This window comes from Ursus arctos, unplaced genomic scaffold (genome assembly GCF_023065955.2).
Source record: "Ursus arctos isolate Adak ecotype North America unplaced genomic scaffold, UrsArc2.0 scaffold_3, whole genome shotgun sequence".
NCBI lineage: Eukaryota > Metazoa > Chordata > Mammalia > Carnivora > Ursidae > Ursus > Ursus arctos.
In genome coordinates this window covers 35,940,883-35,967,789 of record NW_026622985.1, presented here as the reverse complement: position 1 = coordinate 35,967,789, position 26,907 = coordinate 35,940,883, and the positions used below count along the sequence as shown (strand labels likewise).

The 26,907-nt window shown below is 42.2% G+C and overlaps 2 protein-coding genes across 17 annotated transcripts in view; one reads left to right on the top strand and one right to left on the bottom strand.

Annotated features, from left to right (window-relative positions):
- The window catches only part of PON1 (paraoxonase 1), a 32,908-nt gene extending 28,173 nt beyond the window's left edge, over nucleotides 1–4,735 (top strand). For both annotated transcript variants that reach the window (XM_026506017.4, XM_026506025.3), the window contains 2 exons: nucleotides 1,429–1,557; nucleotides 4,330–4,735. In XM_026506017.4, coding sequence (XP_026361802.2) covers nucleotides 1,429–1,557; nucleotides 4,330–4,488 — 288 coding nt within the window. In that variant the 3' untranslated portion in view covers nucleotides 4,489–4,735. The remainder of the gene's footprint in view (nucleotides 1–1,428; nucleotides 1,558–4,329) is intronic.
- Nucleotides 4,736–7,115: 2,380 nt separating this feature from the next.
- Nucleotides 7,116–26,907, bottom strand: part of PPP1R9A (protein phosphatase 1 regulatory subunit 9A) — a 298,618-nt gene continuing 278,826 nt past the window's right edge. For 10 of the 15 annotated variants that reach the window (XM_044386606.3, XM_048212761.2, XM_044386596.3 and 7 more), the window contains 5 exons: nucleotides 19,391–19,589; nucleotides 17,226–17,345; nucleotides 16,129–16,152; nucleotides 14,836–15,018; nucleotides 7,116–13,457 (listed from right to left, as the gene is read on the bottom strand). In XM_044386606.3, coding sequence (XP_044242541.1) covers nucleotides 13,248–13,457; nucleotides 14,836–15,018; nucleotides 16,129–16,152; nucleotides 17,226–17,345; nucleotides 19,391–19,589 — 736 coding nt within the window. In that variant the 3' untranslated portion in view covers nucleotides 7,116–13,247. The remainder of the gene's footprint in view (nucleotides 13,458–14,835; nucleotides 15,019–16,128; nucleotides 16,153–17,225; nucleotides 17,346–19,390; nucleotides 19,590–26,907) is intronic. The other 5 variants (XM_044386621.3, XM_044386601.3, XM_044386616.3 and 2 more) reach the window with 3 other exon arrangements.

The following is a 26,907-nucleotide window of genomic DNA, read 5'->3' as shown; positions in this document are numbered from 1 at the left end:
GATTTGCGAGACAAGAGCTAATTGCTGGGCCCAAAAGGGGCTCCCTGCTGGACTGTCGGCCCTCCTTGGCAGGAGCCAGGCCTGCCACTTACCTACCCACTCTCCGGGAGCGGAGCTGCTTGCAGAGCACAGTAATCGTGTGTCAAATGAATGGGGACCCCGGGCTTGGGTGTCCTTCTCTTCCCTCACCCCCAGCTCACATCTCTGTAGGTTTCAACTGCCATGCAATTCACCAATCGGCTGTTACCCCTTCCAAAGACAACAGCAGAGCCCAGAGACACACATTTTCCTCATCTACAGAAACGGCGGTATCGGCGTAGACCGTCTGACATTGTGATGGATGGGGGCTTGGGGGGACAGAGAAGGTCTGGGGCTGGTTCTGGCCAGAGGATGTCTGCTTGGCCGCCTCCTCTGGCCGACCTTGCCTGCCTCCAGGGTAAGAATGAGTGATGGCTCTGCGTGGAGGCTCTGCTGCGAGGCTTGAGCCCTGCAGCCCTTCAGGACGTGGGGGGAGAGGGCTCGTTTAGAGTAGGAAGCCCAGGGCAGGGCTGCTATGGTTTGCTGCAGCCGCCTGCCCACACTCTGGCCTTTGCAATGAGTCACCACCAGCCTTTACACGGTCTCTGGGCACTGAGGTATGCTGGCCTCTGTTTGAGGTACACAGCAGATATTGCTTCTCCAACGGAGAGTTAGAGGTAAACAAATAGATGGGATTTCTCCCCAGTAGAAGGCAGCCAAGATGATGAATGGCGGAATTAAGAATCATCGGTATTATTTACGATCCTGGTACAAAGCCTTGACAGCAATCCGTGCAGTCTTCACATGCTTGCAACTTATATTTAGAAAATAAACAACAGAAGAACAGGGAGTTGAATAACATCCGAAAAGTAAAGAAGAAACTTTTCCCCAACTCCACGTCAAAAATTAGACCCTGGGTGATCATTTCTCCTCTGGCTGCACAGCCTATGATTAGCCATTAAAGAAGAGCCTGCATTTCACCGATGTGCTCATCAAAAATGAATCTACATTTCCTGGTTCTTTTCTGAATGTTTATAAAAATATCATTTGCACAAGCCGTTTTAGAAGTCATCGTTTTATGCTGCACTTAAAACTTCTTCTTCCCTTCAGTTTTAGGTTCATGCACAGATGTTAGTCCAAATGATTTCATCTGACTTCTAACAATCTTGCTCGGCTTTCTGCAACCTCCCCTTCCCTCCTCTGTCCTGGAAACTGAGGAAATGCTAGCCTAGATGGGGAGCCAGAGGAATTCGCTGAGTGCTATCGGAAGGCAGCGAAATTGTGTCCTGGAACGAGCCATGTGGTGACCGAGGAGGAAAAGACCATAGCTTCTCCTGACGTATTGTTCTATTATCTCTCAATTGTTTTCACTTTCTGTCCTTCCTTCTCTCCCTGGCTTTAACCTGGAAGTCCCTGGACTTTGACACTCTCGTGGATAACATTTCTGTGGATCCTGTGACAGGGGACCTTTGGGTTGGATGCCATCCCAATGGCATGAAGATCTTTTTCTACGACTCGGAGAATCCTCCCGGTTCAGAGGTTAGTTTGAAAAATGCATCAGCTCAGCGACCTTATTCCCCGCTGTTTCTCAGTTGGAAACACAAATCTCAATTATGTGTGCAAATATGAGGAGGGACGCGGAGAGATGATCCAGATGATGAGATAGAAAAAGGAGTTTGACTTTGGGTGGCATTCTAGTCCGAGTCTAGGCAGGAGACAGATGGTACATTTAAATTGGGTAGTTTGAGGGGATTGAATAAGGGCACTCTCTACAAAGGTGCGTGTAAGGAAATGAACAGAAGATACTGCATTACCCCAGGGCTAGCAAGGGAGGCAGGAAATGGTTACCAGAAAGCAGAATGAGAGGAGAGCTGAGTGTGGAGAGGGTCCTCTGAGGGGAACCTGGCCTCTGGTTGGGGGACGTAGACAACCAGTGGGGACCCTGCAGGGAGGAAGCCTGGAACAAACACCCTACCTCCCTCTCAGTCCTCCCATTCCCCTGCTGCTGCTGCTCCTTGGCCGACCCTGACCCAGAGCTGGGGGACCAGGAGGACTTCCTAGTAGGCTTTCGGAAAAGTCTCAGCAGAGTGGAAGGCAGGGCTAGGGTAGCCAGCACTAGCCTGGGGTCCCTAACTGTACTTCAATAATGAGTTTCTTCAACTTGGGAATTCACAAGAGTTTAAAAAACGGAATGTACCGCAGTGCTATGGTCTAATCATTTGTTTGCTACTTGCCTTTCCTTTTACCCCCTCTTCCCGTGTGTCAGTATGTGCACAAGTTAATTCAGCGCACCTGTCCTAACGTGCAAGCGGCCATTCTCTCCAAACCTTCCCTGCAGAGTGGGAAGACCAGTCACTTGCTGGGATCGTTTTGGTTTAAAAGACCTTTCCTTCCATCTTAGTTATGGTACCCAAAGACCCCATTTGTGTTCATGGTCTTTCCTGGGCAGACTATTTTGGCAGTGCAAACAAAAATTCAAAATTGAACATTTACTCTGACTCCTCTGAGGTTTTCTATTTTGAGTTTTTCAGTATGTATTTTTTATACTTGTTATGTTAAATAACGATACAATTTTTGACATAGTTTACTGCTATGAATTCTTTTTAAAGCTTAGTTTTAAGAGTCAGTCTCATTCCCACCCACCAAAAAAAAAAAATTTTTTTTTAAAGCCCATGTCTCCTAGATTAAATAAACCCCAAACCAAATGTGTATTTCCAATTACTTTATGGCCCTTCATACCCTCTCTTTCTAGGCTTACAGGACAATCGTGATTATGTTTAATGGCAATCCTTTGTGCCTTTTCCTGGTTCATAGCTATTAGGATTGCTGTATAGTCTGTTTAACGGAATTGAAGAAATGTATGCTGTGGCGTGTTCACTGTTCAGAACAGAGCAGAATGTTAGATTCTCATTCGTTCTTGCTTGTTAGCTCCTCTGTGGAACTGAGCTTATTTGCTGTAGCATGGACTTGGTTTGCTGTTCTGGAAAAAGTAGTTCCTTTCTAATGATGGATCTGGTAAGGAATAGCAAAAAGTAATAACTATCCTTTATCTAACGCACGGCCCCACGGAAGAGCGACTGGCTTTTATTAGAAAGGGGCTTACTTAAGTCAAGGTGCGCCATCACCTATCTCCCAGTAAGTAACTACTACGTCTGTCTTTTGGGCCGGCTCTTTATTTTTTTAAAAGATATATTTATTTATTTTAGAGAGCGAGAGCGAGAGCGAGAGCGAGAGCGAGAGAGTAAGAGAGTGCACGCACTAGCGGCGGGAGGGGCAGAGGGAAAGAATCTTCCAGCAGACTCCCCGCTGAGCTCATTGCCCCCACGCTGGGCTCCGTGAGATCAGGACCAGAGCCCAAAACTAAGAGTCTGAGGCTTAACAGACTGAGCCACTCAGGCGCCCCTGGGGCTGGCTGTTTTAAAGACATCCTTTTAAAATGCTCCCATTAACCCTTTATATACAGGCACTGGCCCCCTAGTGTGCCATATTTGGTGCTTTTGTATGTTAAGTATCCTTTCTTCCAGACATTGTATTTTATCCTAAAGGCTTAAAAATGATAGGAAGTTAAGAGTTGAAAAGAAACTTAATCTAGACCCAGGCACCTTGTTCTACAAATGAGAAACAAATGGGAAGAAGGCGAAGATCTGAAACAGCACCCCGTCCCTGCCTTACCGGGTGCTCTTCACAGTGCTGTGGGTTATAGCAAACTGCCATTGCGTTGGCCAAGATGGCCACTCAGCTCCTCCCTGCGCTCAGCTTCGCGTGCTCCGACACCGTCGTTAATGACGCGGTCCTACTTCTGCTCACCTAAATGAGGGAAACTGAACTTACAACATCTCGTACGTTTAGAGTTGGAAACTTCAGTTCAGAGGAACAGCTGAGTATGGTACAGAGGTATTTTCTTTTTTAATTGCCAGAATTTAAAAACCAAGATTTAAGGGTAAGCATCCACATTCCTTGCTTATCTGTAAATACACAAAACTGGCCTGAATTCTAGCATGGCAATAATTTGACTATTCCTGAGTAACAGCTCTCCCCCCCCCACCCCCATTTCCCATAGTATCTGTGCTACTCACTCCTATTCCTTCCCTAGGCCGGGTAGGCCTGTGTGTCTCTATCCCTGTACGGGAGCACCTGCTTAAAACCTGTCATTTTGCCAATAAAGAAACCAGTGTCTTCTCGAAAGAGTAACTTTGGAACAAAGTATGATTTACCTCCAGGTTTCTCCATATGGAGAAGTGACCCGTCTTTAATGTTATGTTTTTGAATGATTTTAAAAGAAATAGCAGGCTAACGTTATTTCTTTGATAGGTGATCCGAATTCAGGACATTTTAACAGAAGAACCCAAAGTTACACTGGTTTATGCAGAAAATGGTACAGTGTTGCAAGGAAGTACGGTGGCGTCTGTGTACAAAGGGAAACTGCTGGTCGGCACCGTGTTCCACAAAGCTCTCTACTGCGAACCCTAGCAGGTCGATCTGCCCCCGTGCCACGGACGCTGTGAGCCCAGCATTTCAACCGCTTGCCACATCTCCGGGGCCACAGTGATCTCATCTGAATAGTGAATCCTGACCCTGCATTTGGACATCTGGAAGGATGAAAGTGCTGTGTAACTGGGAACACAATCAACGCATAAGGCTTTTTTGAAAGTACGCTAGCGATACTCGAAAACCCCATTTACAATAAAAATCCTATCAATAAAATGGCTAAAATTGCCGTGTCAGTTGTCAGGCCTTAAACCATTTAACTGTGTGTGATCCAAATGTACTTTCCCCACAACGTGTGTTGCCTGGGAGCACACGAGCCGAGCGCTGCCTTGCTGAATCTTGTTCAGGAAACAGAGCAGCAGGACGATCTCACCAGTCCTTGCAGCCTGCAGTCCTCACTCAGCCGCTCCGGTTCACCTGCTGGGAAACTAGAGGAGACCCACAAAGTTCCCTCAGCTCCAGGCACCCCTCCTTAGCAAAGCCATCAGACATCCCGGCACAGTCTGATTCCCTTTTCCCCTTCTCTGTAGGGCTTTCTCAGTACATAGAAACCTAAATGACCCCCATTTCTCCCTTTATTCTCACTTAATTCTCTGGTAGCGATGACATGTAGGAAAATCTTAACATTCTTGGGAGTCTCTGGTATCTCAGCATAAGCTGTATGTTTTAGTCGATTTGACCCAGTGAAAAGTTTGTTCGCTTCAGTGATTGAAGACAGACTGAAGCCCATAATGGATTCAGGTAAAGCTAAATGTCCCCAAAGATAGTATTGTTGTTACAAGTGGTGGTGGTGGGGGGTTGTTATTTTTAAGTAGGCTCCACACCCATTGTGGAGCCCAACATGGGGCTTGAACTCACGACCCTGAGACTGAAACCTGGGCTGAGATCAAGAGTGGGACGCTAACTAAGCCACGCAGGGCTCTCCTCACCCCCTGCTTTCCCCCCCCCATTGTAACTTGCAGGGGAGGCTTAGAAGAAAACAGTAGAAAGGCAAACAAAAACATGAAAAAAATCAACAGTCTTGGCCTATTTTCTGAGGGACGGACGTGATTAGGAAGAAGAGATGACTTTTGTCATTTTCTTATAAAAGCTGGTATGAAAAGGTTACCTGTCTTTGTCTCTTTTGAAAGTATGGCTTCCAGGCCAGATGATTTCTTTGGGGTGCTAAAGGCAGTCACGTTGGAAACAAAGTTCTTCTAAGGCACTTGCCACGATGACGTTCTGGCATTTGGGAAAAATGGTTTGCTGATAAATTGAGAACTATCAACATTTTAAGGCTACTAACTTAAAGTAATAAATGGGAACATTTTGTTTGGATCAAAAAACACTTCCCTTGTATCAAATGAGAGTTATTTTAGTCACAATTTCAGCATAATATCACGTGCCCAAGAGTGCTCAATTATTCAGTGATGCTGTTCACAGCCCTTGAAGCTGGGTTTTCTGAAATACTGTTTTGAGATCATCGATGGCTATTGGGCTTATGTTGAAAAAACCCCCATATTTTTTTAAAAAAGAGTTGCTTGATATCATCTTGTTCTTGACAGAATAAGCAAATTCTAGAGAAAGACAATTATCATATGGTTTCTCTCATCTATGGAACATAAGAACTAGGAAGATCGGTAGGGGAAGAAAGGGATAAAGAAAGAGGGCGTAATCAGAAGGGGGAATGAAGCATGAGAGACTATGGACTCTGAGAAACAAACTGAGGGCTTCAGAGGGGAGGGGGGTGGGGGAATGGGATAGACCGGTGATGGGTAGTAAGGAGGGCACGTATTGCATGGCGCACTGGGTGTTATACGCAACTAATGAATCATCGAGCCTTACATCAGAAACCAGGGATGTACTGTATGGTGACTAACATAATAAAAAATATGATTATAATAAAAAAAAGTAATAAGCAAATTCTGCCCCAACCCACCGAACAGGAAAAGCAAGCAAGCTATTCAGTTAGACACAGCGTATGCTCGAGATCACGCAAGGAGGGACACACGCTTCCCCTCAGTGAGGGGTTTCATAACCCGCTCGAGGAGAACAACCAGCTTACTTCAGTTATTTTTTGCTGAAGGTTTAGTCACAGATCAATTATGGTTCGTGTGTGTTTGTGTGTGTGCACGTGTGAGAGAGGGAGGGAGAGAGAGGGAGAGAAATTAATATCTCTCATTTGTTATATTCAAGTCTTCAGAACATTGAAGGTTTTAGAAATCAAACTGCTGCGAAGAACCCGGTCCTGTGGGCCGGCCTGCCCCGTGCTTGCCCCATGCTGGGGGAGGCCAGCTGTCGAATGCATTTGTCACAGATCCTTGCAGGCCTGACAGGTATCCGCGATGCGCTCCGGGACCTGAAGGCCCCGGGGGAGGGAGCTTCTGGTGGAGAATCTTCCACTTTCTGGCCAGTTCCATAACTGTGCTTTCGTATGTAATGCTAGCTGCCAATTTACACTTTATCAGGGCTAAAACTTATTTTTAGTTTCATTTCCATGGAAAAAGTGCACTTTGCTCTTGATTGATAGATGTATGACAGTTAATACAGGTTTACCCAGTCAAGGCTTGTTTAGTTGAAGGTGAAAATGGAAGAGGGGGAAAAAAAACCAACCAGCCTACTCCGACAGATGTCCGTATTTCTCTTTTTATTGCATTCGTTGTCTAACAACAATAATACTCATTGGCAAGAAATTTATTTACACTGACAAATTAAATTTAATCACAGGTATTTTTAGATTGGTCAGAAAACAGAGGACCATTGTGATAGTTTGCTTTGAACGCCTCTGAAAACCGAAGAGTAAGAAATGTAGCTTGAAACGGAACAATCTAGAGAAGTACGTATTAACCAAGCACAAGAGAACAATTCAGACGTGGCACTACTGTCTCTTCCATGCAAATGATCAGACACCAAAATGTACAAATCAAAAGTTTCAGATAACATGCTATCCATACTTGTCGGACTTAAAATGGTTTTTCAAACAACTCTTTTCCTTTAGTGATATAGAACGAAAGGTTAAAATAAATCAATGTCTTACAATGGAACGGAATTCATTCTCTCTCGTTTCTTTTTTCAGCTGGTCGGTTTTGTTAGTGATACGTAGCAGGCGTACTAGTGGTTTAATTGCAACACCATTAAAAAATACAAAAGCAGTAGTGGTGACCATAAATAATATTAAGGAAAACATATACGTATATATATACACATATATATATATTTAAGGGGTTTTACAAAACACTAACTAAATCTGATGTTGTTGGGAGGTGTTATCGAGCTGGCGTGCCTATTAATTCCTGCTTTTCAAGGTAATTTAACTATTTGTGGCCAATCGTTCTTTCACGGATGAAAGAGTAAATCCTCCAAAGAAACCCTGGGTGTGTGGATAAAATAGCTGCAAGAAAGAGAAATGTACGCCTTCCAACAACATACTCACACTCACATCCACTTGCACTGTATTTGGCAATGACCTAACCGTGCCGTCACTCCACAAAAGAAGTAAATAAATGATCATGGGATGGCAACAGCGCCATCAGAGAGCCAGTAGTTAGTGACGTAAGCATCACAGCTACCAGATACGTCACTGCGGAGCACGAGCGAATGCACGAGAACACGCGGTGCAATTTTTAGCCAAGGAGACTGCGGTCCGCAGTTGAAAATGCCCAAAGCTGCATAAATTTCTGAGGTTCGACTCAGCCATGTGCAATCTTGACATCAAAGCATTAACCAAACATTTGAGGAAACTTTATCTTACTAAAATACCAAGTATCTAATAAATCAATTTTACCAAAATATATAAACATGTAGAAGGATAAGTGCATTTAGTAGAAATACTTACATTAAAAAAATCTCTTAAAATCTTATGAGCCATTCAATGTATACACACACAGAAAGTGGCAATAAGGCTATGATTACTGCTTGGGGTCCTAACTGACATTACCAAGTTCCATATACAATATATATATATATATATATATATTTTATGCAGTGTGATTGCAGAGTGTGTATGTGTGTACATGTAAGGTGGGAATATATTCACACATAGGTAGTTCTGTACGTCTACACACGCGGCATGCACATTATTGAGATGTTGCCTCTGGTTCTCTTATGTGTTACCTCCTATTCATTCTTGAATCTCTACCAGTTTAGGGCTTGGAATGGGGCCAAGGCTTGGCAATCATCCCGTTTCGGTCCTTCCCCACTCTCCAGATCTGGAAGCAGGTCACAGGCTGTGTCTGATCCACACCACGCATGTATGTGAGCTTCGGTCACCACTGTTCCCTCGACACATCCACACAGACGCTCACACACAAGCACTGAAAGACCCTCTGTTTTTTACCCTAAGGTAGAACTTGAGGCTTTTATTTTCCAGGGGAAAATTGATCCTGTAAGCTTTTTCTTTGCCCTCTGACCTCCTGGTGGGATCAATTCTACGTTGCTACTAGAAGTTCTTCCAATACTACTGGTGTACTGTCTAGTATGATTTTTTTCCCCCAGTGCTTTGGACCAAGACTAAATTTCCTGAGACTTTAAATACCTAAGATAAATATAAAAACAAAAATCTGCCTACATACCCAGGCTGTTTTTCAGGAATGAGTCACTGAAACACATTCATATTTCTTATACCACGGCTTTCTTTTGAGGACTGACTGCCCACCCTCATTATCAGAAGGAAAACAATTCTAGTGGAAAATATGCACAGTTAATTTCTGGACTTCATCCTTCGGTGCTTAATTTCAGAATAGTAGATGGGTAGATCCTTGATTAAAGGTACATTTGAAAAGATATTTTTAAAAACCCTGGGCTTTTCATTTCCATTTTACCTTCCCTTCAGAAAGCACTGAGGACTTAGTATTAAGTAGGTGACATGACCTGTAGTGACTGCTGTCCACCAGAGTGAAATGCCCCTCACCAGGGCCCTACTGGGACAGAAAATCTGGTTGCTCAAATGGAATTTGGTAATTCTTAAATATGTCAATGTAATGAGGAGCTACGACACCTCCAAAGTATAAACATTTCTTCTAGAACTATTGGGACATCTCCCTTTAGAATCTTCAAACACTGGGTTTCTTCTCTTGAAGCTTGGTCTATAGAACCTTTAACATTTATAAATGAGTTAGAATATCCATATAAACGCAATTTTTTATTTACCTTTTAAAATATAATTTTAAAGCACATGTTAATCCTATTACACAAAGAACCTAGACGAGAATTCTTTGTCTTCAGCAAAAACCATAAAGGTTAATTAAGGTGCCAGGTCCAACAACCTGTGACTGTTTTTGTAGCTCGGGCCTGGGACAGCATATGTTTCGGGGCCAGGGATGACACAGGATGAAAGGCAGCAGCAAGGGTTAATTTGGCTCCTCCCCTGTCCTCTTGCCACTTCGTTTGCAACAACAACAAAGAAGCCCAGAGCAGGTGGTCCCACTTCATGCCCCTTGAAAGCGAAGTTCGGAATGAGCACTAGCATACTGCAGTCATGAACCATTGTGGGTTAAAAATACTTTTATGATGTTGAGGGCCGGAAATCCATGTCAACCCCAATTAAAGGAGGATAACATAGAATGATACATTTATTGTCATGAAATTAATGGTGGACTTCATCAATGTGTCCAAATGGGCAAAATTAGGTTTCTGCCCTAATGTATCACTCTGAAGCACACCTCGGATTCAGGCAAAAAAAAAAAAAAAAAAAAAGAATGAGAAAAGTGTTACATAAACTGTGAGTTACTTTAAGGGAGATGGTCTTAAATCAAGTAATCTGTTATAAAAACTGAAGTCCTTTAATGGAAAACTCTGTCCCAGACATTCAGCTCATACAATGTTCCCTGTCTACAGCTTGGCCTCACCACACATTCCCTAACCCCCAAAGCATTACCTACACCCCAAAACAATTTGGCTATTGTTAGAGTCATACTGAGCTGTCATTTAGGGAATATAGTTCATAGTAACCAGATATTCCCTTTTTGTTCATTTTCTGATAAATAAAAAACTGCAAAGTCTTTAAGGTTCATGAAGCAACAATTCTACGTGAAACTATAAGGACACCAAAACCACTAGCATTAAAGTAGGAGTTGTTGAAGACACTGGACCCTCGATTAGGCATCATGCATTAGAGTCAAGAAAAGAAATAATATGAAAACAAAATGTTCATAAGTTCTGAGGTCCTGCACTTTGTTTTCATACTCTTTGATCAATCCGTTTACATTTTATCCTTGGCTGGACAGTCAAATCAAGTGCCTTTTACGATTTCAGCAGTTTTTAAAGTAATAGTATTAAAATAACTCATTAAGACCTAAAATCACTGTAACTTAACTTAAAAAATCAAAATAGTTATAATACAAACTAAGTGATTTGAGGAATAAGAATTTGATTTATAATATTTTCAGTTGGTCATTGGTCTAAACATTGGAAATGTACAAATGAAGTTCAAGAACAATACTTCTAAGACACTAAAGAAAATGCAAAATAATAGAGATCATAAATTATGTGCAGAGACTGAGACTTATAGACATTTCCAGTATATACATCCATTTTCAAATATTACCAAAGTGTAAACATAACTTAAGATAATCATCCTCTATTTCCACTCTTAAAATGAAGACAGAGCAAAACTTCCAGTGTGATCCAGATCACTTTTTTCCCCCCAAAGATAAGCAAAAATGGCAAAAAATTTACAATAGCAAGCACTAGTATTACCAGATTTTGACTAATTTAGTCTTTTAGTATTAGAGAAGATCTGAATTTTGTAGTTCCTTGTTTCTCATGATATTAATAAACAGCAAAGCACCACACATCTCAAATAATAATAGTATCCAGTACGGCAGTTCCATTACACACACAAGATGAAGATAGTCAGGAAAACATATATAGTGACTCTGATAATTGCAAAACACGATGCTACTTTACGTCAATGTTTCTGAGCATTGAATGAATGATCGGTCCTAGGGACAAAAGGATTGAAATAAAACAGATAATACTCTGTCACTAAAAAGGAAACAGGCCTGAGGGAAAGACAGGATTATAAGTTTCTAGTTAAGCCAAATTCAGATTTCAGGTATTCAGGCAAACAAAAAAAAAAAAAAAGAAAGAAAAAGAAAAAAAAATTAAGTTAAAAAAAAAGTCACAATGTCCAAAATATAAGATGGCGCCCCTTTACATTATCTGTTACCTGTAATCTTCAAAGAACTTCCCCCAAGCTCTGTGTATACAACCTTTCCAGTGTATGATAATGGACAGAGACCCCCTTACCATGTGGTAAAAGGAAGTAAAACACTAGCTGAAGATTCGTCTGGCCTCAACTCTTATTTTGAAACTCATCCCTTGGAAAGTGGATGACCTCATATGTACAGCCAACGCAGCAGAGGCAACCAGAAACATGAGCATAAAGAGCAAAACAACATCAAACAACAACCGATCATTTGAAGTTTCTCAAGATGAGTTTTCTCCTCCTTCTGCCCTGGTCTCCTATGCTTGAATTAGTCAGATGAAATACTGAAATCCTTCATATACTGGCTTTAAAATAAGCATAACGGTCTCTGCTGGCAGACTGTATCCTGTGAACTCTCTTAAACAAACTTTAACTGTAACATGGAAATCTCTGAAGAATGAAAGAGAATGGCTCAGAAAAGCCATTCAAAACATCTCTAAAATCTGTCAGCTCTCCTTTACGGGAACATTCCGTGTGCTCAATAAAATTGCTTCTCTGGTTGAACGTTACTCAAATCTAAATTTTCTCTAACCGGTATATTTCTATTTTTCTTAAAAGTACATTTGTTAAAACACTAACTGAGGCCACTTGGGAAATCTTAAGTAGAAAATATGTGACAAGTTCCTGATTGTGTCACAGTCAGGCTGAAGACTAGCCAGAATGTTCCCCAGGAGAGGAAACCTGAAAATGTTGGTTTCCTTAAAAATCAATTTCCTGTTCAATTTGTTGGGGAAAAAAGGAACTACGTTATGTGTGTCGGTGTCGCTGAACTACTGAACACGCAGCGGGAGCAAAGTAAACAACGGATCCCCATATCCCGCGGCTGCATTAATGTCTGATTTTTTCCTCTGTTTGGCTCAATCTGGAGGATAAATGTTACCCTCAGAACTCCAAGGTAATACCCACATCCACATTCTGAAGGCTTTTGCTTCCTTCTGGGGTTAACGAATAACAAATTCTTCCCTCTCTTTCAGATGCCCGGAACCAGAAGAGTTTGCCTGCCTTTTGCCACCGTACGTAATTATGTGGCAGAGCACCCATGTTTCTACAGTGGGCTTGTCTCACTGTCCAGACGCAAACATGTGGGGGGAAACTCTCCCACACACTGGAGTAGATTTTGGAGCCCTGATCTCATGGCAGAGGGGTGCTCTCGGTCGTGCCATTGCCCGGTTTCAGGATTCCCAGACTGAAAAGTCAGGGCGCTCCACTAACACCACGCGGGTGCGTCATGCTTTTGCTGGGCAGGGTGTCCCTGGTTCCCCCAAGACACAACCCACCCAACGCGACACAAGAGGTTGGTAAGTAAGAGAGAAAAACACAGCCATCTTACATCTTTCACAAACGAGATCCTTGGTTTGGTAATAAACAAAGGTGGCTTGGGAATATTTTCAGGAGGTGAAAATTGAAAGTGTATTCTATTATTGCAGAAAATGCAATTATGCCGCACACGGTTCCCCAGTCGGCCTCGAGCACATTACCCCTGCCATCAGTTCCTTCGTCCCCCGGAGGAGAGCAGGGCGGGAAGAGGGGAGAGCTGTCTGGGAGGGGGTGTGTGTTACTGCTCGCCGGCACCCTCGGACGCAGCGGTCATCTTTTCTGTCTTTTTAGATTTCCTCTGCATCTGCTCTTGTTCCTTCCTCCTGAGCTTTTCTCTTTGTTTTTCCATCTTCTCTTGAGCCTTCCGAGCCTTCTCTAGAGATACCTTCATTTCCTTGAGTTTTTTTTTGACCACTGCTCGGTCCTGGGATGACGTCATTCCCAGAGCCTAGGAAGTAGAAATTACATAAACAAATTGAACTTGAAAACCAATGACCTCTCTGCTTAGGAAAAGGTTGATATCACAATGTGTTCAGACTCAAGAACTGATTCAAACATAATCAAAGAGGTAAACACCGAGAAAGAGCTGTTTACATTTGCCAAAGATCTCCGTACTTAGGGGCTGAGCTTTTTTTGACCTTGAAGTGCCTAGCACAGTGCACCCTAAACCCCATTAAATACATGCTTTCCAAATTGGTAATTAATGGGTGAAGGAAATAAAAAAGGGGGGGTGTGCTCAATTCTGCTCCTTCAACCCTTGGGCCATAGACATTTACAGGCAAAAGTATTGCTAAACATCAATATTTTTAAAAGCTAGGAGTGGGCACCTGCTGCCATAGAGGGCTCCAAGAAGGGCCGGGAGAACTGAAGTGGCTTCCTTTTTGCCAATGCAGTCATTTACAATGAGGACCAAAAATGTCTTTGGGGCCGGAATGCTCATGTCAGCATGACTAGCCATTCTCTCCCTGTAGGCAGACCTATAAAGGAATCCTGTTAATGAGGAGGTTGCTTAGTGAGCTTGGAATTGAGAATAAGAGGAGTTGGTTGCGTACTTTAAATGTTTCATGACCTTCAGAATCAACAGCGGGATGCATCCATCTCCCCAACAGGGACAGCCTTGTCAATGGGGCCTTCATAATCACAGCCTATTGATTGATCTCTAACCTTTTCAAGACTGTCAAGAGATACTCATCTGCCCTTCAGCCCAGCAGGGGGCTGAGGTTGGGGGTGGGGAGTCAAATGTAAGCTCTTTTTGCCCTTTTTCCACAGGGGTGGATCTCTACCCCCCTCACCCCCCCAGTCTCTAAAAGGGACGGACTGGACAGGTGAAATGAGAGTGGGATGGAGTGGGGGAAACATGGCCTGCACATACTTGGGGAATAAAGTTCTGAGGAGAATATCGTCCCACTTTTGGAGAGGTGTGCAGGGAGGAGCAGGGGTGGAGAAGAAATGAATAAAGAAGGAAAGATTCATGGATCTAGGTTTTCACTCTCATGTGGTGAAAGAGTCCACAGTGGCCATTATTACGAGTCCTACTACACAGGAAGTCAGCAGACTTCATACATGGACCACGTGTTGCTGGGTGGAAGCAATGGAGTGGGTCCCTAGCGCTCCTAAGTCAGCAGCTTCCTGTTGGATTCAGAATCCCTGACAACTTCTCAAAACTCGGTTTACTACTCAGAAATGATGCAACGTCCTTCCTGCTGACCACTGATGAGAATTCCCTCTCAGATATGCAGAACGCTCTTGTCTAAGGAAAACATTTTAGGTGCCATGAGCAACACAACTTACACCTGGTAACCTCACACAGAGATATAATTCTTTACCTTAAGTTTATTTCCATCCAACTGCAGGAGTTGCTCGCCAGTGATGTTTTGGGCACTGAATTCAGATACATACTGCTCCAGATTTAGGCTCATTAGCCAGTGGGAAACCTGCTGCACGCTCCATTCATGAACGGCCCGATTCTGACACTGACTGTGTTTGGGAGACTGTCCATCATCAAGGATCTGAGGTAGGAATGTTACGCAGTGTTGTTAAAGGACCAAAATGCTTTGGCTCAGCACGGCTTATTATGCTATCAAACGGAATTTCTTGCCTACTAGAGCCACATTTATCTTTCAACCATAAAATGAATAAGCTAATGGTTCTAGTTGTATGTGTAACACACACACACACGTAGTTATCACCTACATTTTTTTTTTTTAATTTGGAAATGTAAAAATTCCCCCAGATAAAGCAGCATTATTTATGTAGGATGTTTACTATTGAAAAATACACTCTGATGTTGCAAGCCTTTACATTAGAACACTCTGGAAAGAGTATGAGATGCAGGAAAGTATTTCATTGATCTCTATATGCAATGCATCACTCTGCGTGTAGCCTCTGATAAGACATTAGAGGTATATAAAAATACATTTAGAAATGTTGAGGTATCTTTCCCTTAGAAGAGGACGGCATTAAGTCCTCAAGCATTGTGAGGGGAAATTTCGCAGCCGTGGTTTCATTTGAGCAGCAAGCAAACCCGGGAGGAAGGCGGGGCAGGTAATGTCCATAATGACTTTAAATAGATGAGTAAAGTGAGGCTCAGCCCATCTACGCTCCGTCTGTCCGGAGCACGCAGCGAGTGACCGGGAGAGCTCAACAGTTTGTGGTTCATTCCCAATCTCGGGCTCTGCCCAGGGCAGAACACCACTTTGAACAACGTAGAGGGCAGCTTGGTTCCTAGAACCTCTAAGCTGAAAGGCGATGAAGGCGATGATAGGTCCGGGAGGAGAGACAGGAGTCACCTCGGGGAACACTGACGAGGGGATGGGGGAAGCCGAGATGAAGGCAGAGGAGGTGGAACAGAATGGACCGTGTCAAGGTAGTGGTGATGGGGGGGGGGGTCAATTGAGGGACGCGGCAGGTAGACTCTGGTGATCCTCTTGACTCAGAAACATCTCTTCAACTTAGGTACAGACAAGGGCAGAGAGCAAAATGATTTAACACAAGGAAACCCTCCACTACAGACACAAGTATTCTTGTATTGTTTGAGTTTTAAATCATTTTGCAGAGAGAGAAGAGGAGGTTCAAACAATACCACAGCAGCCACCACACGCAGCCCACTGATAGCTCACCTCGTCATCTATCATATCCAGGCTCTGAGTGAGGGAGCAACAAAGGAATCAAAAAGAAAAGTGTTATAGAAACAGGAGACACAACAAACATAGTACAAAGATTTAAAATTAAAATCACACCAGGCCTGAAGAGTATGGGCAGAAAAATTTAAGAGACAAAAAGTTTTATAAAACAAAAATCATGTTAGAGAGAAATAACTTGGGAGCAAATATGTGGAGGAACACAATCTTTATTTACAGTGCTTCTCCTCCTCCCACCCCCTGCCCTAAATAGTGGCATTTCTGTCTTCTCCTTATCTCTTGGAGCATGAAGTCCATCACTCATGTAATTTCCTGTTTCTCTGGAAACACACCGATCTGGGAATTCTTGGCAATGCTAATTTGACCCTGGCTTCTAAATAAGTGATTCTCACCCAGTTTTCCTCCCTTCTCCACTGCAGTGGTTCTCAATGTGGGGCCATGCTCGACTTGGGGTAGGGGTGATGGTGGGAGTAGGGATGATGGTGGGGTAGGGGTGATGGGGGAGTAGGGGTGATGGGGGTAGGGGTGATGGGGGAGTAGGGGTGATGGGGGTCGGGGTGGTGGGGGTAGGGGTGATGGGGGAGTAGGGGTGGTGGTGGGGTAGGGGTGATGGTGGGGTAGGGGTGATGGTGGGGTAGGGGTGATGGGGGAGTAGGGGTGATGGGGGGGTAGGGCTGATGGGGGTAGGGCTGATGGGGGGGTAGGGGTGATGGTGGGGGAGTTGAGGGAGAGAGGGAATGGACTGTCGGTAAACTCCCCTATGATTTCTTAGCTGTTCCTCTTTTTGCTCTCTGGTACCCAGCATCCTCTCCCACCTCCCCTGCTCAGGGTCTTCTCAATGAAGTCAGAGTAAGGTGGAGGAGTTCCCTGGAGAGTTTTCAAGGGGCTCAGAAACAATACTCTGCCTTCTTGTTGAGATAAGAGGGAGAGAAATCATGAAGATTTCACATCAAACATGAAATCATGGTCCCGAAGATTTACATGCAAAATCTACTTAAGAACGTTTTCCTGGCGCTAGGCACTGGGTACAATGGATGACCTGAGAAAGCGGGTCTGTGCGAGCGCCACGAGCGTACCTCATCTGACGACAGCGCTAAGGACTGAGAGAGCCCCGGTGTTTTGGGTTCTGCTCCCAGGCCACTAAGATCTGCCGAACTGGTACTGCTGGGACTGAAGTCATCGTTGAAGGTAAAATTCTGTAAAAATAAATGAAGCTCAGTGTTAAATGAGCACAGTGAGGGGACCGGAAGTAGGTGTATTTGCAAGTCCTAAAAAGGTTCCCTTTAAGTAATCGTCGAAGAAATTCAGATTTGGTTTGGTGATGACCTTCAAGCGGCAGTGGTGAAGAGTACTGTGCCTTTTGCAACTGATAGGGGATTCTGGGCGCTTTCTCCATCAGATGGAAAGATAAGTGTTTTGGAGAAATCATTCTTCAATCCCTCTTCAAGGATACAGCCTTCATTACCCTCAGCAACTGCTCAGAGGAGTAATGTTAATAAGCCTATCTTCTTTGACCCTACTCACGATGAGTTAACGGTGCAAGTAAAAATACAAGATGGTGTGGAGAGCCTGAGTTATTAGGAACAGATGGCCATCCATATTAGAAAGGTAGCTTGAGCACCCCCTGGGAAGGATCGCTTGCTGTTGGCCGTGATAAATACCGTGAGAAATGGCAGATCCTCCCGTGGATATAACCTTCAAGATGATGAGTTCTGGGGGAGGTCACAGTCTGACAATACACTAGTAGTTCCATGCTAAAATACAACTCTCACACAGCACCCGCAGAGCACCAAAGAGGCTGCAGAACAGATACTCTCTCCAAATAATCACCTGGGGCTGCTGAAGTTGGGGGTGGTGGTGTAAAAACCAAAAAAACCAAAAAACCAAAAAACCAAAAACTCCCCCAGAACTTCATTAAAATGTTCAGTGGCTATTAAAGTCAAGTAAATTCAGAATGACCACATGGCTGCATTTGTGAAAATATTTTAAACCAAATCTGGAGTCTCTCCAGTACAAGATAATGGTAGAATTATTCAAACTACATTTAGATTTCTCAGATCCAATACTGAAAATGTTTCAAGATCCAAGCAGTCTACTGCTGCCAAAACTTCTTTTGCTAGTAATTCTAGAATGACTGGCTTCCGAGGAACTCTAAGCCCTTGGTCAACACCATCTTGTTCCATATTTCGCTTCCTTAGGAACTGGCCCGTTAGTTTTCCATTAGGTTCCCTTGCCATTGGGTTCAGTCGGTTGTCAAAAATAACTACCATGCCAGAGACTGCCGAATTCAGCTCCAAACAAACCCCAGGGTCTGCGAAAACTTCAGACATGGAGACTAAATCCGAGCTCGCGGTGCTAGGCTAGGAGAACATGTAAGCAGCAGAGCATTTAACACAACACATTATGATTTGATATGGTCAACAGACACACAACCCCAAGCCCTGTCAAGACCCTGTGAGCTGCTGACCTCAAGAAAAGAGTTAAATTCAAGTCACATTAATCACACGTTTCTGTTTGAGAAAGAAAAGCGAACACAGATAAAAGGAGACCAAACGACATGTGAAAGTTAGCCACCGTATGTGTTTCAATAAAATGTTAGATAAGGTTTGCAGCGTCATGCTGGAAATAACCATCGTGCATTTAAAAACAAACAACACCCATGCAATTATATTTTCTAATTCTGCTAAAGTTAGAGAACTTTGGTGATGAGATTATAAGTTTTTCAACATGGAAGTTTGATTTAAAAGAAGAAATAAGTAAGGCTGCTATGTCAGCATTGGTTTGTTTTAAAGAGTTTCACTTAGATATATTGAACACATATTCAGTCCCAAATTTATTTGTTTTCCAGTAAATCTCGAAGAGCACAGTAAAAATAGTCTTGTAATGTAATTTAAAGTGGAATACTTGGTAAACAGATCTATCATACTGTTCCATGACTCAAATGCATCTTTCCCAGCATGGCTTAACTGTCAAACTGAGATTAAATAGCAATATGTGAAAAGACAGGCAAATCAAAGATTAACGTACAATCTAGAATGGAACAGCATTAAAGAAGGTGATGGTTAAATGAGGCTTTCCTTTTCCCCACACAAGAAAGACCATGCATGGTTTATTGCAGTGTTATCACATTGGTTTCTGGGGTCCAGAGTAAACACACAAGTTGAGAATGCTTTCCAAAGACTGGAGAGGAGGAAGGATTTGGGGTTTTCTTGATTGCTTTTTAAATCCATGTGTTTTCTACCTTGGACCCCTTTTTATCTTTATTTAGAGTTTCAGGAGAAGGCTGAAGGGGACTTGTAGGTGAAGGCAGGTCCCTGAAGGAATAGGATCCTTTTCGGCTCTCATCAAACCAGGAGAAAGGCATGCACGGCGAGCGGGTGGAGGCCTGAGGTGCAGGGGATGGCCTGGGTTTCCAGTGTTCCAGCCTGCCTCTGAAGAGCCTGTTTTATGAAAAAAATGCACATGTCAGACAAAGGAAAGGCAAGTGTGACACTTGTTGAACTGAATTCTGAAGGGACTCTGAATAAAGTTCAAAGTCACAGTTTGACAAATTGTTCCACACGATACAGGAAAAATTTTGCATTTTTGACTAGGACATTAATCTTAGTAGCTATCTTCTTTGCATGGAAATGGATTCGAGGACAATGGTCAACATTTTCATATCGCTATTGCCACAGTGAATTCTTAATGAAAAGTGTCTATTAAGTGGATGTGAATGAATTAAAGTCAGAGGGGCACCGTCTTTCTGGAACTGCTATTAGGTTAACCATCACATCATTCCCCTTATTTGGGTGACGCAGCAGTGCCTCACCACCAGTAACGTTAGCTCTTAGCCAGCATTCTCTCCTGGCCGCCTCTGAACTCATGCTTCCAAGAGTCTGGGACTTCAGAAAATGATGTATTTAAATAATTTGGAAATTTCAGGGCTTATGATATTTTAAGCAGAACACACACCTTATTGGTTTTTCATTATAATCCGAGTGCTAGCCAGCCACATCAGCCGAATCGACCCAGCAAGTGACAGATGTTGCAGCCGGATCGTCCTCACACCCCCTGGGAGGAGACCGGACCGCGAGTCTTAACACTCTACTTGGAGGTCCAGGATCTGTCACCTCTTGAATACGTGGCCTTGAGCCTTCTCTCAGCCTCTATTTCTCCTCTGCAAAAGGTGGATATCTTATGTAGCTCATATGCGGTTGTTAAGAATTAAATGAGATAATATGTGTGAAAGTGCCTGGGAAACTGTGAAAGTATAAAGACCTACGGTTATTGTTTAACATTTAAAGGATTCAAAGGCATTTGAGAACCACAGTCTGAAAACAGATATTTTTATTAGTGTGTATACTTGCGTATTTATCTTTTGGTTAGAGAAAGAGCTGAGGCAGGAATGGGCAGTAGTTTCTGTGCATCTGGGAAGAGGTCAACCCTCAGTATGTCCAAATGAGATTTGACCCAATGCCTATTATTTGTTGGCTGTTGATGTCATGACAACAAAGAGATTCCCTTTCAATGAAAAGTGCCTCCACACCACAGCTAGACAACTCATGACCCATGTGCATACTGGACTTCAGTCTTCTCACATCTCACTCCAAATATTTTGAAATATTATATACTTCAAATATTTCAAAACATATCTCAAATTTACATAAACAATATAGCTCCTAACAGTTCCTGTTCTTTCCGAAGTTATCGTGAGACTCAATGGGACAATAAATGTAAAAGCATCTTGTTAACTGCAAAGCAATCTACAAATGTAAAGGGATCATACAAATAGTGACTAAAGAGAATGGAGATGCCAGTGAAGTTTTGGTAGAATACTGAGATCACAGGTTGGGTGAGTATAATGATTGGTCATTTAAAGATTCCAGAATATCTGATGATTACGATGGCAAATTCCTTTAAAAAAAAAACAACAAGGGGGACTGTAAGGATAACAGAGAAAGCCCAACGAGAGATGTGTCAACCTTCAATCTAATCCTAAAGTCTAAACTAAAAAAATTCTATATCCTGAAGTCTACTTACTTGCTATTAAAAAGATGGGGTAGAAGGGGTACAATAACTGAACTTAAGAAACGATGCTAGCAGAGGCATGGTCTTCTGTAAGAAGCACTTTCTGTTGCTGGGTCGTGGACCAGTGCAGTGTTTCCCAAACAAGTCCGACAGGAATCACCAAATACAGATTCTTGGGCACCTAGACTTATTGAATTAGCGTCTGGGAGAGAGGCGGGAGGAGTCTGCCTGGAATCTGTATGTTAACACATGTCTGAGCTGACTCTTGAGGTTTTTAGTATCTATTTTATTTCTATTTTCCCGAATGCAAATATGAGGTTTTTGGAGAAGAGATCACGATTTACTTACGGAAAATCATCGCACTGGTTCCCCGTGCCCTACTTTCCTCTTTCCAGAGTGACAGAATGAGAGCCAGTTGTCATATACTTGGTCTAGACTGTAGGTGAGGAATCTAAAAAATACCAATCTGGATGATTAGATAGGACAGGGACAGTAGTGCTGTCCCCACCTCCCCTCTGGGAGAGGGAGAGAAATCTTATCTCCTTCATGTAAACAAATTCAACTAGGGAAGGATCTTGGGTTCTTACCCTTCAGAAAGTAATGTATGTCTTAGGGGGAGATAAGACCAGCGTCTCCAGCTTAACAAGCCTTCGAATGTCTCCATGAAGCTGGGTCTCAATCCCTCTCCCCATCCCACTCCTCGAAAATGAAACCACACACCTCATGGGAGGTAAATCTCTGCAGTTCTCACTATCTATCCAGTCATAGTTTAGCTTCTCAGGCTTCTAAGGCTTTTAAGCTCAGGTTCCACAGTCCAGTAAAAATGCTCAGAAACTGTGCACAACCATACAAATACTTTTTTTCTGCAGTCCCACGTTCTTATAATTAGACATATCTGAGATAAACTGGGACTAAGGATTATTTCCCCGTTGGTTATACATTTCTGAATCAATTAATCCAAGTAGCATGGAAGTTTTTTTTACAAGTTCCATCCATAATTCAAAAAAGTACAGTAGTGCTTAAATATATGGAAATTATTTTAAAGTTTATAAACAGGCCATAATTAATGACAGCATGACTATCTTGTCCTTCTTCCAAGAGAATTGCCTTTGTAACAATGCTTTTGGGGCAACCACCACCAACCCCATTTTTTTTAATTAGGAGGGAAATAAGAATATTGTTGCTTACCTACTGTCGTCCTAATGCCTTATTTGAAAAGGACTTTGGGATCAAATTCTGACCATTGAACATTTCAAACACAATCTCAAGACCACATATAATTAAACTCTTTCATAAGAGCCTCACGGCCAGGAAAATATTCAAGACTAATAATTCCATGACAACTTGTACAATCAGCGCTGAGGACGGGTCCAGAGGCCATAGTGTGAGAGTGACATCACTGAAGCTCAGCTTTGGGTGACATTCAGAGGCTTTCTTCTCCAGCTTTCTATACCAGATGATGGAAGGACTGGAGGAATTGTCATGTAGAAAGCAAAGAAAGCCCACTTCTAAGGAAATAACCTCACAACTGCAAACCGCCAGGTCCTGGAATCCTTTGAAGAGAATTTTCCAGGTCCCCGGGAGGTCTGGCTGTGCCCCTGCCGAGGCTATATCTTTGGGGTAGCCTTGACTCTAAAACCCCATGACCTGAGGTAACCTTTGTGTGTCTCCTACTATCCTGAATTGTCAGTAGGCTTCCGTTTGCTTGGACCAGAGTGTATTCATTAAAAAAAGCAAACTCTCCATTACTTCACAATTACAGATTTATCAGCTTACCAGACATGCTTTCTAAAATAAATACCAATTTCCTTTTGGACAATTTGAACTCTTGGGCCTACAAAAGGAGCAGAGAGAGCCTGGAAGAAGTCATGCCATTACTGACCACTCAGTCTGTTCCATTTGGTGGAGAGATCTGTTAAGAATAACAAAATTCTTCCTTCTCTCCTTACTGCCTTCCTCCCTCCCCTTTCTCCTCCTTTCCCTTCCTCCCTCCCTCTATTGACAGTTTTGACTCAGAGAGCAGGTTATGGTCTAGGGTGTATCAGGTTCATAGAGATCCTTAATAATCCCCTTGTAAGTCAAGACTGGTAGAAATGAGAGTTTCATGGATCTGAAAATAATTTCCAGAGGATCAAAATAGGTATGTGTGCTGCAGTTCATCTTCTTTTTTAACTTGTACGCTAATATCTCACTATCATTTTTGGTAGAAATGGAATTACAAGTCCCTGATGGAACCCTGATTGTTTTATTGTTAGGAACTGGGGGAAATGGCTTCAAATTAAGTCTCTGTCATATTTAATTGTCACGGGAGGGAGGGGCGGAATGAGGTGGGGGTAATCACTGTTTCTTAGTATTTAAATGGTTTATAATTAACAACTCTACAAAGCAGTTAACCCAATTACATACATCTTGAAACCAGTTTGTTCTGGGGTCAGCACCCCAAAATTAAGTTGCTCAGGTAAACATTCCATAGTAATTTATTTTTTATTTGTCTTAACTTTGAATACAAGGTGTGTGAAGTATTCAGAACAGAATGGAATGTCATCAAGATATAATTAGGAGTTCAGAACTGCCGAATAGAAAAAGTATAAGCAGAATATAGAATTCAAGCAGGTAGTTAAGGAGGTTAATTAAAGAAAGTTAGGTGCAATCAGAGGAAGGGTGGCAGACTTCCATTTATTCAAATCAGATGCAGGAATTCTGGAAGGCTCTAACACCCGCTAAGGAGACTGCGGTTGTAAAGCAAGCCCCTTTGGAAGGGCACTGGAAGACCGGACAGATCACAGCTAAGACAAGCAGGTGTTCATCTGCGGTTCAGGCCAACTTCCACTGACACATCCTGCTTGACTCTGAGTTACGGTCCAAAGCCCCGATTAATAACCAACAGCCCATCGGAGACGGTCACTGTAGTGTTTAACCTTAATTTCTGATGGGGTTCTGGACATGCTACCACAGAATATGGCAACTAGGCATAGCAAACATTTTCAGGTGAAGGAATTCGAGAAATGGCAGGTACATGAAGGGTTCTCTGACCTTTCCTGTTGCCCCCAAAGCGATCCTAAGACTCTTATGGGAGAGGTGCCCTCCCTATACCTGGAGGGAAGGAACATCCTTATCTCTGTAGATGGAGAGACACCAAGAGGAATCTGAAGGAACAATGCTTTTGGGAAGGAAGAGGCCTTGTTAAGTTTCCCACTGTTTATTTACTAGCCTTAATTCATACCTTTTTGTCCTCTCACATTTTTTCCAGGACTTTCCACTCTTCAACAAACCTAGCATTGAAATGCTCAGGCTTAACCACTTCTTTGGTCTTCATTTCCTGATAAAGGCTCCTGTACCACACAAAACTCACATTCAATCAATCTGTATGCTTTCCCCTTGTTGATCTGTCTCCTGTCCATCTAACTGACAGTACTCCAGCTGGAAAACCCAAGAGGGTAGAAGGAAAACGATCTTTTTTGCCCCCTCTACATTCATAGGAGATGGAGAAACTGTTTCCTTAGCGAGTCCTCCCCATCCTGGGAAGGTGTAAAATCAAACGGCAAGATGATTACGTAAATAAAAATTTGGTATTTCAGAACAAAACTGTTAGGTTTAGAAACAATAAATATATTGCTTAGGATTTAAGAAAATTTATATTATTAGAAATCTGAGAGACACGTTTGTCTTTTGCTTCTATTTTAATATATTTAACTGGTTAAGATGAAAAATAACCAAAGTGATAAGAGCACTGGACGTTTATAGTCACTATGTTACCATTTTAATCTACTAGGTTTTCAAGAGTTTTTTTCAAGTGGCAAAGTGTGGATATGTTAAGAATGTCAAAGTTTCTCAGCTTTCAAGCACTGGGATGTACTTAAGAAGAAAACTGAATAGATTAAATTTATAAGTGCAGTTTTGTAAAAACAGGACCGACAGTTACAAGGGGAACAGGTCTGCTCTACTGAGGCTAAACTAACATTATTCAAGGGTCTCTATGAAAGTGACTGCTTTTATTTTTTATAAAATTTTACTAGATGTATAAACGAAATGCCACGATTTGTAAGATGAACTGAAACTCAAAAAAAAGGTAGGTTTTAAAACTGGAGACTTTAATAAATTACTTTTAATTTACAACCTAAATAATCCTCTGTTTAAGGAAAGCAACCTTTGGGCTTTAAAAATGAAGGGGAGAGCCCGCAGAAGTGAGACCATCGAAGTTAAGCACTCCATAGGGGCTCTACTGAGTTTTCACCGTCATTGCTCCCGCCTTAAACACTAGCTTCGAAACTTCCCTCTCCACTCTCCAATGGCCATTCTCCTCTGGCCATTTACAACTGCATTTTATTTCCTGTTTTTTAAATCATTTTTTTTTTAAAAAGAAATTTTGGCTCCTCTTTGGGGTGCCTCTGTGGGTCAAGTTTAGGCAGAGGTGAGGTGCTTTTCTCTTCAGGCACATATGACAGTATTGTTGAAGATGTTAGATTTTAAGTACCAATGTTGCTTTTTGCTTTACCTTATTTTTTTCCTATCCAATTGGCCTTTAAAATAAATTATGCTGCTATATCTTTTTTACCTCTGTGGATAAACAAATTAAATTGGGAACACAGAGGAGTAGCTATAGATTTAAAAAAGAATAGACAAACAAGAGTACATGTATCGGGATGAGCACTGAATAATACACAGAAATTGTTGAATCGTTACGCTGTATACCTGAAACTAATATAATACTGTATATTAATTATACCTCAATAAAAAAGTGAAAAAAGAATAAATAAACATGAAAAATGACAATTTAGAGACCAACGGAATGAGTCAGAACTCGAAAGGGGATGTTTTTCATAGAATCATATGGATCAACACTGTCCAACAGAAATATAATATGAACTACATATATACATTACAATTTTCTGGTAACCACATAAAAAAAGAGGTAAAATTAATTTATATTTTATTTAACCCAAAATATTCAAAGTATTATTATTTCAACATGCAATTGGTATTATAAAATTTTTACTAAGATATTTCACATTCTTTTTTTTCATACTAAGTCTTTGAAATCCTGCATTCATTTTCTCCTACAACACATCTCAATATAGACTAGCCACATTTCTAGTGCTCAATGGCCACACCTGACTGGAGGCTACCATATTGGACAGTACAGACAGAGAAGGTTGGGGAGTTAGAGACCACGTAGTTTTAATCCATCTAATTATTTTTTGGTAGGAAACCAAGGTCCAAGAAATTCAGAGCCTTACCTATGGCAAAGTCAGGATGAATACTCGGATTCCAGAAGTGTTTTTTCCTCCGTTCACACTTTTAAGGGGAATGCAAATTCACCTCCACAAAGGAGTGCCATCTCCCCTCCTGTCGTTTTCCCACACGCCCCCGTCTAGCTTTGTTCTGAGATACACATAACTGCTTACACGCTTTTCCATTCAACCACTCAACCAGCAGCTTCTCCCACAGAGCCCCAAAGTAGGTACTCCACTGACATCAGTGGCAACTTACTCCACAATGAGGATAGTATTTTATTTTTCTCTTTGTCAACAAGCTCTGACAACTACCTTGCTAACTCTTTCCTGCTTTTGTTATCTGCTACTGCCTGTTTAAATCAGAATGTTTGCTGAGCACATATTTGAAAAGGCTAGAACCGAGCCATATTTTTTGTAGGGTTTATTTATTATTAAAATTATCGAACCTCATCTATTTGTTTCATGTTGGTCATGCATTTGAGTCATTATGTCTCCACAAGGAATACAATAAACT